The sequence below is a fragment of the Pelodiscus sinensis genome, chromosome 3, assembly GCF_052426305.1.
Source record: "Pelodiscus sinensis isolate ZL-2025 chromosome 3, ASM5242630v1, whole genome shotgun sequence".
Lineage (NCBI taxonomy): Eukaryota > Metazoa > Chordata > Testudines > Trionychidae > Pelodiscus > Pelodiscus sinensis.
The window spans coordinates 30,007,001-30,019,907 of NC_143054.1; the positions used below are offsets into that span (position 1 = coordinate 30,007,001).

Genomic DNA, 12,907 nt, shown 5'->3' on the forward strand with positions numbered 1-12,907 from the left:
GCCGCAAAACATTTTGATCAGGCCACATGCGGACCTCCAAGTGCCAGTTTGACATGCCTGATTTAGAAAGTATTTACTGTTCAAATCTTCCTCTTACTTTCTCACGTTAAGTGTACATGATAATTTAGTACAGATGACAGCAAGAGGTGTATTTACCAGTCACTATTTTAATAAAAAAATAGCAGGAAGAAATAAAAAGACAACTTCCTTCATAAAATATTAAGAGACACATAGAGGAGAGAAAACACAACTCCTTCTTCAACAGGTTAGCACATCTTGGAAATATGAGATTCCTCTCATTTATTTTATAAATATTTCAGGCTCTCTACTACATCACACCAGGGTAAGACATTTCTCTTATTATGCATGTAAATCCCATTAATGGATTCACATATGCACAACAAATGCATAAATGTACATTATCCATAAATATAGCTGCAATAACAGATGAACCATCTGTTATTTATAATGAAAGATAAGCAGTTTTGTGGTCAGAAAATAAGTACATATGACTTGCTAAAGGCAAGTTTTATTTTATTTTTTATGAAAATGGTGAAAATGAATCAAATATTAAAGATTATTCTTGTGTTTCCTAGATATTTACTGCTTGGTCAAGTCAATATACTGGACTGAGGGCATCATAGAGTCTCTGTGCAGCCAACTCCACCATTTCCCGAAGGGGTTCATCATCTTCATTTCCTGGCTCACATTCAGCAGTCTGGAACAAGAGATGTATGTGAGCAAAGAATCAGAATCAAACAGCCCTGTAATTTACCTTTTTTAAAGAATTTGCTGGTAAAACCAATTAGGAGAAGGATAGTAATTAGCAATCTAAGCACCAAAAAATATAATAAAATAAAATCCTACAGCAGTGAAGCAAATTGTAAGGAAAATTACTAAGAGATTTCAACTGCACTGCAGTCTTCTGACTAGGGCTGTCAAGCAATTAAAAAATTGTGACTATTTTTAGAAATTTCATATTGGTGCCTACTTTGCAGTTTGTCAAATCTACTGTTAAGTTCTTAAAATTAACATGTGCTGGCTCATCATCCAAGACAGCTATAAACATGAAATATATGGCAGAACACATATAGAACAGAACAGGAGACAAATATATACATTTGTAAGTTACCACTTCATGATAAAGAGATTGAACTACAGTACTTGTATGAGGTTAATTGAAAGATGTTATTTCTTTTATTTCTTTTTTACAGTGTAAATATTTGTATTATAAAGTGAGCACTGTATACTTCATATTCTATGTTGTAAGTGAAATCAATATATTTGAAAATACAGAAAACATCTGAAATATTTAAGACATTTCAATTGATCAGAGCTTACAGTGCCAGGCAGTAGATGGCTCCTTGCTGGCTCCGGGCATATACTGGCTTGGGTCTGTCAGCCCCTTCCCAGAGAGGCGCCTGCTGCCCTGCACAGCAGGTTCTGATACAGAGCTAGAAGCATGGGGTGTTAGCGGGCTTCCCGGGAGCAAGGGCATGCTAGAAGGGAATTTATAAGATGGCTCCCAGCCAGTGTTCTCTCTGAACTGCGAGGCAGCACCACTTCACAGGTGATTAATCAGCCCTGCCAAGTCAAAGGCTAAGGGCTCCAGTGTGCGGAGCTGACCACACAGCTTAAAGGAAACACTGCTCCCAGTGTATACCGCAGGCATATCACACTCGAAGCCTACTGAGGGCTGCACAAACAAAAACTGATAGCTTTCAGGGCCACCAAAGAAAATGTACTCCTATTGGAAAGTTGTAATTATTTATTATTATAGATTATGTTTTAAGTATATTTTAAAACATTTTTTTCAGGTTTTGTTTGACTATAATACAATAATTTGATGTTATTGTTATTAAAATTGTTATTTGCTCATATATATATTAAAATTTAAATATAAATTTAAGGTACTTTTAAATTTTTTATGATACTAACTTGTTGAAATAAGAACAAGAATAGACAGTGGTTGATCAAATATAACAGGATTCTAAAAATTTGAGATCTTGCATAAACATAATTATTCATGCGACTGCAAAAAAGGACATATTTATTGATATAAAATTAATACAATACATTTTGTGATTTTATTTGTGAATAAATAAATAAATAATAAAATATTAGCAAGATATCCCCCTCTGCTCCCCTAGAGTCAGGCACTTCCGGCCCCACCCCCGTTCTAACCCAATGTCTCACCCCTCTCCCAGAGCCAGGCACCCCCAGCGCCCCCCAACCTAACCCCCCCCCAACCTCATGCCTGGGTCCCGGTGCTGCCATCGCCGCTGCCACCACATTTCTTCGTCCAGGTGCTGGAGTGGCCGGCTGTAAGCAGGCGCTTGATACTGCGCGCAGAGGGGCCAGCTGGCTGTGAGCACGTGCTGGAGTGCCAAGCGGCAGGCCAGCCATGAACACGTGCTGGGTGCTGTGTGCAGAGTGGCTGACCAGCTGTGATCTGTATTTGACCATGTGCTCAGAGCGGCCAGCGGGTTGCACTTTATTCTTTTATAAAAATGTAGCAGCAAGCCTCAAAAAACTTCAATCAGGCCGCATGCGGCCTGCCAGACAGCTATTTGATGTGTCTGGTATACCGGCTCCCAGCAGGGCTGGCCCGAGCCATTTTGGCACCCTGGACCCCGGGCGGGCGGCGCCGCCCCGGGCGCATGCGTGAGCCTGCCCTGCCAGGGCGTGCGGACCCGGCTCTAGGTGCACGGCACATGCGCGAGCCTGTTCCTGGGCGCGCGGGACCGCCTCCGGGCGCACAGTGTATGCATGAGCCTGCCTCCAGGGCACACGGGCCTACCTCTGGGAGCATGGCGCATGCGTGAGCCCGCCCTCGGGGTGCGCGGGCGGGCACACGGTGCATGCGCTGCCCAGCCACCACTGCTGGTGCGCAGCCCGGGGCCGCCCGCACCTGGCCGTGCAGGGCCCCGTGGCTGCGGGAGGAAGGGCACTGCGGGAGTTAACGCTGCCCCCGCCCCAGGAAGCCACTGCAGCCCACCGGGAGTTGGGCGTGTGGCGCCTGATGGCAGCTATAAGGGGCGCCGTGCGCCCCTTACAGCTGCCATCAGGCATCCCCCATCGGTTGGCGTTCCAGGCAGCTGCCCAGCTTGCCCACCCCTTAGTCCGGCCCTGGCTCCCAGCTCACTCCTGGGGAACCAGCTGCCAGCCCAGTGCTGCGGGGTCTGATAAAAAGCCAATAGGACAGGGTGGCAATCGGCTCCCCATGTGTGGGACTGGGAATCAACATGTAACCATTACAGTAATTGATAAGCATGAGCCATTTAAATGGCTACACTCTTACATCCCTAAACACAACTAGATAAAAATTTAAGCTTAATTAGTTATTAATTTTGGAATGATTGAATAGTAAATCTAATTTTGTGAACTAGGTTTGGTTCAAAATCAAGTCCTAGTCTATCAAGTGGCATCCCAAATTCATCTGTGACCTCATCTACACTGTACTAAGTTATTTTAGAAGCCAATATAGAGTATTAATCAATACCTCTGCTTTAAATAATTCAATTTTAACCCACTCCTTATCGTCTGGACTTTCAAAATAAAATGCATTTCAAAATAAAATCCAGTGCTTCTTTATGTCAGGTGTGCAAATAATATTTTTTATTGAACAGCAAAATATAGATTTATATTTGAAATTTGCCAATTCACCTAGATTACAATACTGGAGGATATTAACCATTTATTTCACCACCACATTGTTCTAATCATCAGGTGCACATCATCTTCCTAAAACCAAATTTCAGTACGTTTCAGCTTTACTCCTTAATTCAAGAGATCTTTGTGGTCACAGCTGATTTTGGATTTAGTTACTCAAGGATCAAGATGGGCAAATCTGACTAGGTTGGCACATTTCCTATTGGATGACTGTTTGCCTTTACTCAGCTTTGAGACTATCTTTTAAAAAAGAGTCTAAAAGTTATAAATCAGTACATTATATTATTTATTCTACCTATACCATCCCTACTGTTTTTATACATTTTTATTTACAGTAAAACTCCAATTGTCCAGCATCCAGTGGTCCGGCACTCCCAATAGTCCGGCACCAACTGGAACCTGGAAGTGCTCCGGCCAGCTGGACAATTGGAGCTGCTGGCAGGGAACGGTGCAGCGAGGGGCGAACCCTCTGCTGTTTTGCAGGAAGGTGGGGGAAGCTCCACGCCACCGCGAAGAGTTTCTGGGAGGGGAGCGTGCTCCCCACGCCCCAGACTGCAGTAGTTATCACCGAGCAGGCGGGTGAGGGGCAGCGCTGCGGGACCAACCCAGCAGCACCCCAGCTGCTCTGCTCTGCCGCTCATCAGTTTCAGCCACCTTCCCCAAGTCCGCCGCTGCTGAAACTGACAGCCCCCCGCCGGAGTACCTCCCGATACTCCGGTATATCCGATAATCCAGCACCACCTAGGTCCCAAAGGTGCCAGATTATTGGAAGTCAACTGTAATTACATTTTTATTTAATTGCAATTTTACTTATAACAAGTATGGTTGCTACAAAGAAAAATAATGAAAGTTTTTTTTTTTCAAAAGCAGAAGAATCAGATGGCAGTTTTTTCACTGACAGATTTCTGAATAGCATTAATTTGTTGTGATGCTGCATACCAAAATATGCCCCCTAGTATGTGGTACACAAAATTCCAGGAAATGTTATCATTACATATCAGATTTTTAGAGCCCCTCCAGAGGCAGATATTTTCTCTCTTTTTGTCTATCCACTCCCATAGCACAATTCAAGGCTAATATAAATGAATTTAACTATACATACCCGTGTGTCCAATGAAATATTTGCAGTCTTTCCATCCACTGTGATACTTAGAACAGAGCCATCTTTTGCACTAACACAGTCCTCTCCAAACATGTCCCTAAAACAAAGCCCCATCATTGTAAAAGAGCCAAATAAATCAGTTTTTCTTCTTCTTCTTCTGTCTTTTGTTTACAGACAGATTCTGTTAGCCTCTAGTTTCAGTCAGTGACTGGGTCACAATTTTTAAAATTATAGATGACAAATAGTGACTTTAGTTATTATTAAAGTGGATTTTTAAACAACTTTAATAATTTTACTGAAATAAATCTCTTAGTAAGGGTCAAAAATCCCAGAGAGCAGCTCCCAGCTTCTATGGAATAGAAGGAACAGATGGAACAAATATCAAGGGAAATCTACCAAGATACAGATATTTTACAGGTTTTCAAAATACAGTATATTAGTAAGAAGTGATTGTGATTGACATTGCAATTCTATGCAATATTTCTGGGGATCATATATTGCATTAAGTTGATGAATCACTAAGGCCAGATATGCATGCAATTCCAGTGACAGGGTTCCTCCTTAAAGAGCCCAAATCAGTGGAGGTTGACTTAAGGTGAATTACTTACTTTAAGAACATCGCCCAGATGGTCCCACTCCCTGGGGAGTCTTGCAAATACTGGTTCACAATGGCTTTCCCAGAGACCAACAGACAAAGAAAGGGCTTTTGACAAAAAAGCTGTATCTAAACAGATCAAGGGCCTTCTTTCTGATCCAGCAGACAGGGCCTTCTGTCCAAGCTGGTCCCAATCCTTACAAAACAGTTGCAAAGGCTGGCGGGTGACTTCCGGTAAGTTTTTAGCATGCATATAGGAGCTTTTATTGTTTTTATGTTTTCTCTCTGTAATGTTTTTAGCTTAAGAATAAGAATGCTAACTTAGAAAGGTTCATGTGTTAATTTGTAACTGCTGGCAATACACTGTTCACAGCCCTCAAGGAGACAGCTCAGTAGCTGGCCTTTAAGGAAACTGCTGAGGATATCAATGTCAGGCAGGCCACTGTGCAGCCTTAAAACACCAGTCAGAAGGGAGAGGGACAAATGTCTCCCTTCCCAGAAACAGGCAACAACAGGAGACCTGAGTGGGCATTCCTCCAGCGGACCACCAAGGGTGGAATACAGGTGCGGTTACTCAAACTGTCTCATTGAAGGCTTGATTTTCAGGTGCTGAGTACCAACAGCTCTCAGTGAAGATAACAGAAAGAATAGATCTCAGCCTCTCTTAAAAAAAAAAAATCACAGCCCTGGTTCAAAAAAATTAATATCCCAAAACAGTCAAGTCCTTTTATCCTTTGGTTTACTTAAATTATTGAGCTTCACAGAAATGAAACCCATATAAACCTCTGGAGCCTTTTTGATGTATAGTACATGCAAACAATGAAATGAGCCAATTGTAGGACTTTCTTTATAGACAATGTATTTAGTGGTTATTATGCTAAATTACCATATTTGCATGACAAATAAATAATATTTCTAACTGACCATTTTCAGTTATGAGTAATACTAGAAGGCTGTGCCATCTGCTCACTACGCCTGCCAACCCCCCTCTCTCTAGGGGTAGAGTGTTTGCCTAGAGGGGAGGGAGCAGGAGCAGGCTGGAGGTGCAAGGTCTCCATGTAAGAGGTGAGTGAAGGGGCAGGGTTTTAGGAGGGTAGTGAAAGAGGGAAATCTCTGGTGAGGGGGGTATGAGTGAGCAGGCTAGGGGTGCAGGGCCTCTGCCAAGGGTATGTGTGAGGGGGTTAGGACTGCAGGGAGGAGGGAGGGCACGTGGTTCCGGCCCCCCTGGGATGGGGAGACCTCACAGCTCCCACGCCCCTGGAGCACCGGAAAGCGGGGAAGCCTCGTTGCTCCAGTACTCTCAGGAGGGGGCAGGATGCGGGGCTCCTGGTCCCCCTGGGACGGGGGAGGGCATGCAGCTCCCACCCTGTGGCACCAGGGAGGAAGCCAGGCTGCTGAGGACAGAGGGGGTGGTGGGATGCTGAGTGACCTGATGACATCAGTCTGTCATCAGGCAGGACACACACACACACACACACACACACACACGAGAGAGAGAGCGAGAACAAGCAAACTTACTGAAGCATGATCTCCATCCTTTTGCTAAATACATCCATATCTACTTTTTTGGGAATCTTATGTACAACAGCTGAAAAAAATTAAGAAGTCAGCATTAGATTTTCATGGACATTTTCTTGTATTATGTCTTCCTTTTGTAAATATCTACAATTACAAAATAGTTAATTTACATGATGTAGTTCCTAAAAGTATACACAGTTTTCTTTGGAAATTTATAAATGAAAGTAAAAAAATTTAATGAAATAAAAAGGTTGCATTTTAAAGGAACAACTTAAAGACCACATTTGAAACAAGTGCTTTCTATTATTAAATTAAGCAGGTTATTAAAAGAGTTTTACAAGTCTAATCTTTAACTTCTGTTTTCACTATTTATGCAGTTTGTTTACTTTTTACATATTATTGTTAGGAAATTAAAAGAGTTTCACTTCTGTTTATAATCTGTTTTGCTTTCTGGTTTCATAGGACAAGACAAAACTACACTCTCTTAAATGACAAAAACTTCTTTAATGCAGAATGTGAAGTGCAACAAAACTTAAACTTGTGAAAACAAGGAAATACAGAGTTAACCACTGGGAATTACCTACATGTACTCCAGCTGCATTCACTGTATTAGGTGTAGTTGCATTGAATGATAGAGGAATTGGAGTAGCTTGGAAGAGCTGTGATTGTGGTATGATACAATTTTAGGGACTACGCCTCACTAGAGTGTATATGAGCCTCTCTTTCCTTGACCCTTGTATGTGTTTGTAGATCAAAGAAAAGAAGTGAGCATATGTCTTGACAGATCCTCTATGCATATTTCAGCAGTATTGTGTAGTCTGTGTCACTAGCAGGGCACAAGGATCTTCTTGCCACAAAGACAGTGCAGATACAGACACAGAGCAGTTAGATGGGAAATGAGTTTAATGAAGAGTAAGTGAAAATGTAGTATTATATGACATTGGTGCATATAGTGATGAGTTTGTAAAAGGTGCTGTAGAGGTTGTAAAAGTTTGCAGATTAGATTTTTTTTCTGTAGAATTGAATTTCAATCGTTTACATAGTTAGTGTTTTTTTTTAAATTACATCTCTACTCCCTAACCCTACCCCTCCACGCTCGAGGGGGGGTGGGGGGAGGGGACATGAATGTTCTTAACAAGGGGAAAGTTCAGTTCTGTTAATATGTTAAATATTTTTAATGTATTTGCTTTAAAATTGCAGGGGGGGAGGTTGCGCTAGTTTTGTTACTGAAAAAAATGTATTTGGAAAATAAATATTTTTTATTAATTCACAGCATATGATGTAGAGTGCCTAGCAGTTCTGAAAGAACCACCCACTTATTACCCCTACAGCATGACACAACTTATTGGATGGGTGACTATCAGCAAGCACCATACCATTTCTAACAGGCCCGTAAACTGATCCAGGCAAACCAGAGTACCCCACAGCATATAACTGTGGCTCACTGTTAAATGTTCTTCTTGAACTATAGAGGGCTGCACTGAACTCTTCCGATAATCCTGGCTGTTCAAACTCAGTTGACAGAATCACAGAACACTAGAACTGGAGGGACCTCAAGTGGTCATTGAGTCCAGTTCCCTGCTGTCATGGCAGGACCAAGCACTGTCCAGATCATCCCTGATAGATGTCTATCCAACCTGCTCTTAATAGGAGCTCTTCCTCTGCCTCCTGCTGTTTTGGCAATTTTTCTCCATTTGCTTCATAAAACAGACCACTCTAACCATTGACATGTTTTTTCTACTGAAATCCAATCTTGTGAATGAACAATACCAGAGTCCCTTAAATCTACCAAGATTGCATTCAACTGTCATTCTGCACCTGCTGAGCCCATAGCTAAACCTTTCCTTGGCACTGTCGAGGTGGCCAGTGTACAGGTTCATGAGTCAGGGAGTAAGTGTAGGCTGGATCCTCCAAGACTGCTACTGGCATTTCAACGTTACAAATGGTAATCCACCAGTAAAGAAGAAAATTCCTGCTTGTAGCTTTCTGAACAGACCTGATGCACTCTGTAGTAAGGCAGCCTGCTGCCAAAACAGGGATATGCATGCAGTCTATTGCTTCACCACACTTCAGGAACCCCACTGCTACAAATCCCCCCACTATGTCCTGCACATTGTCAAGAGTCACAGTCCCGCATAGCAGGAAAGATAAGACATGACAACAGCCTCAACAATGGATTTTTCAACTGCAAAATGATTTCCCACTAACCAGTAACAATCCACTGTTGTAAGATTCTACAGCATAATCACTTTTAGCTGCTTCACCATCAGTGCAGCTCTCATTTTGGTGTTCCCTCACTGGAGGGCTGAGGTAAACTTAACCCACAGATCTGGGAACCTTGACTTGCACATCCAAAAGTTCAACGGTCACTGCTCATCATCCCAAGCCTTCATTATGAGGTGATCCCATCCACTGGTGAAGAGGGACAGGAAGGACCACTGGCCATGTGACCCACTCCCCAGCTCCAGGACAACCCGGCTCTACCGCATGCCCTCCCTCTCTCCATCCTTGCTTCCCCCTTCTCCTCTCCCAAACAATGCGGCCCACGGGACTAGCGGGGCTGAGAAGAGGCCCCCGGCCCTGAACTCACTGGCAGGGATGGGGCAAGTGGAGCAAGGGCCCCAGCTCGCTCTGCTCCTCCAGCCGCATTGTTCTACTTTCTGCAAGTGAGTGCAGGATGGTTCCCCTCCTCCCCTGAGTGATGCAGCCAGAGGAGTGCAGCTAGCTCTTGTTTATGGTGGGGGTGGGAGATGCACCGCCTTTTGACCTTTGCGCATTTCAACTACAATCCCACCAGTCACTGCTTGTTTCTTGGGCTCAGAAGCAGCGTTCCACCATTTGCAACTCCTCTACAAGTGCCATCAAAACCTTGAACTGGTTCTTGTTATGTCCCACAGCAATCTGTCCTTCAGGAAATTGTCATGTTCCTGGCTGACTCAAAGCTTATTGGTTAATCATGTAGTCGACTACATGTTAACATCCCTACTCATGACGCAGTCCACTACTAAAGAGGACTTTCAAATAAGAGACCAAAATAAATATTCTTCTTCGAGTGGCCCCGTGGGTGCTCCACTCTGGGTGCTCCACTCTAGGTGTCGGGTCCCGTCCTGGCGCCGCAGCTCGGAGACTTTTCATAGCCGTGCTCCGCCGGCTCGCGCATGCGTGGTTCAGCAGGATAGCGTTCGCGCCTTTGATCAGCCGCGTGCAAGCCGGCAACCGTCAGTTCCTCTCAACCGTCTCAGGTCGCGGTCGGAGCTCCCTGATCTCTCTTTACTGATGGTTTTAGATAGTTCTCTACTGTAAATAGTTAGAGTTAGTTAAAGTTTCGTGTTAGTCGTGTTCCTTTTTCTTGTTTCTCTGTTAAAAAAAAAAAAAAAAAAAAAAAAGAGTTCTCTCTCAGACTTCGGTGAAAGCCGCCGCACCCAAGCTGGTGAAATTGACTACCCATACAGGGATTACACAGGCATTCCTTAACTGTGGTGACAATGCCTGGCTCAACTGGGTTCAAAAAATGCTTAAAGTGCCATGAAGCCATGCCAACGGCTGACGGCCATGACACTTGTATCAGGTGCCTGGGGGAAACTCATGTCCCTGACAAGTGCAACCATTGTAGAAAATTAACCTCAAGAGCCCGGAGGGAGCGGGAGATGAAAGTCAGAATGTTAATGTTTGACAAGGCATTGCAGCCTGATCCGATCCCTCCTGCGACCACAAAAACCTCGGGGCATAAGAGGAGAGCGGCTTCTCCGGGATCGGCTCTCTCCAAGACAGCAAAGCCATCCCCGACGCACTCTCTCCCTGCGGCAGCCACAACGTCGGCAGGAGCTTCCAAGGTGACCCCCGGGGGGTCTGGTAACCTTGCTGGGGCTGGTAGGGGAGAACCCCCACCGCCCAGAGGGAGATCGGCTTCAGTGCCGACATCGGGAGCAGCGCCGCAGCTGGCCGGCAAGTCTGCACCGGCTTCAGCAGCGCGCTCCCTGAAACTGACAGACACGCCGGTGCCGCAACTGACCAGCCTCTCCGCACCAGCTTCAGCAGCACCTAATGCATCGGTGCCTATCCTGCCTGCCCCGGCGTCGACACCGCCCCTTCCAGCACCGGCATCTGAACCAGAACGTGTGGATGCTTCAGGCATGGCACCGTCGTCAACCTTGGCACCGGACGACATACCGCAACAGCTGATTTCTCCAGCACCGCTTCACTTTCATTCGGTGCCTGGCTCCCCCATGCGTCTGGGGATGGATAGGACTTCTACACCTAGAAAGTCATTATCCAAGACCCATTATAGGAACAGGTCCCTTTCTCCAGCTGTTTCACCAGGAAGACATGATCGCTATCGTGCTTACGTGTCTCCTTCACGGGTTATGCACAGCCGGCATGACTATAGGGATGCAGTGTGCTTAGACACACATCGGTCCCGTTCACGATCCCATTCACCCTCCCGATTTTCGAGGTACGGGTCTGTTAGACGCTCTCCATGTCGCGTCTATTATGTCCATCATGGTAGTGCACGCTCCTCTCGGCACTCCTCCCCGTTGCAGTCCGAGCGCTATTATGACCGCTATCATAGATCATATTATGATCGTCCCCAGCGTGACTATACTCCATCATCACGCAGGGGATCTTCCTGCGTCCGCCAATCACCGACAGCAAAATACTTACCTCACCGATCACAGCCATTATATTCACCTTCTCCGGCTAAGAGTCCAACGATCCAGCTAGACCAGTCTGAACCGGAAGAGGGACAGTTGTCTGAAACAGAAGATCCTAAGCCGGAGACTCGTCCAGCAGACTGTTCCTCGTCTTCCCCGAATGAGGCGATATGCCCGATTGACATCTCCCCACTGGATGATCTGAAACACTTTCAGGATCTCTTCAAACGAGTGGCAGGCACGCAGGAAATACAGCTGGCGGATGTTCCGGTTAAGAAACACCGCCTCTTGAAAAACCTCCGTCCACAACTATGTGCAAAGATTGCATTACCAATCGATGACGCGATAATGGAAGTGGCGGATGAGATATGGCAAACCCCAACATCGGTTACCCCTACGAGTAAAAAGGCTGACAAGAAATATTTTGTTCCGGCGAAAGGCTTGGACTTTTTATTCAATCACCCCCAACCTAACTCGTTGGTAGTAGACGCAGCTCAACGTAGGAATAAGGCGCCACAGTACAGAAATACCCTTCCAGACAAGGACAATAAAAAATTAGATATTTTTGGCAGGAAAGTCTACTCCTCAGCCACGTTGTTGTTACGAATTGCAAACTACTCAGCCCATCTATCGAATCATAATTTCGATAATTATTCGAAGTTAACAGAGCTGCTGCACCATCTTCCAGATAGCAAGAAGCCACTCCTGAAAGCAATAGTTCAAGAAGGGTACGCATCATGTAGTACTGCACTACATATTGCCATGGATGTGGCTGACACAGCAGCTTGAGCCGCTGCTACAGGTATAGCCATGAGGAGATCATCTTGGCTTTCATCAGCAGGGGCTCCAAAGGAGTTGCAAAATAAGGTTGAGGATCTATCGTTTGACAAACTTAAACTCTTTGTGGCAAACACTGATGAGGTCCTCCATTCGGGGAAAGATTCACATACAACTCTACGTACGCTTGGGATGTACACACCTTCCTTCAAACGGAGACGTTATTTCCCTTACCAACGGAGATACGATTTCAATTTTTCTAGACAACAGACACGTCCCTTCGACAACCAGCGTCCTAGACAGCGCCCTCAGCGCAAGCGGCCACAACAGAACCGTTCGGCTAATCAGTCGTCGACTAAGCAGCAAATTTGACTTGTTTGTCGAGGATGCAAGCCAACTGCCTTTAATCAACACGGAAAATCATCATCTTTTTCACCATCGTCTTCACTCATTTTCTCACCAGTGGTCTGCAATCACCACGGACAGATGGGTGCTAGAAGTAGTTCGGTCCGGCCTCTCCATCCCCTTTCTCTCTATTCCCCCTACCACTCTCCCTACCCCGTCCCTTTTCAGCGACCCCTCTCACGAGAA

The 12,907-nt window shown here is 45.1% G+C and overlaps 1 protein-coding gene across 1 annotated transcript in view; it reads right to left on the bottom strand.

Moving 5' to 3' along the window:
* Positions 1-147: 147 nt before the first annotated feature.
* CPSF3 (cleavage and polyadenylation specific factor 3) overlaps positions 148-12,907 on the bottom strand; it is a 46,829-nt gene continuing 34,069 nt past the window's right edge. The window contains exons 16-18 of the mRNA XM_075923515.2: positions 6,888-6,957; positions 4,775-4,871; positions 148-718 (exon numbers count right to left, since the gene is read on the bottom strand). Of these exons, the coding sequence (XP_075779630.1) occupies positions 617-718; positions 4,775-4,871; positions 6,888-6,957 (269 nt within the window). The 3' untranslated portion in view covers positions 148-616. The remainder of the gene's footprint in view (positions 719-4,774; positions 4,872-6,887; positions 6,958-12,907) is intronic.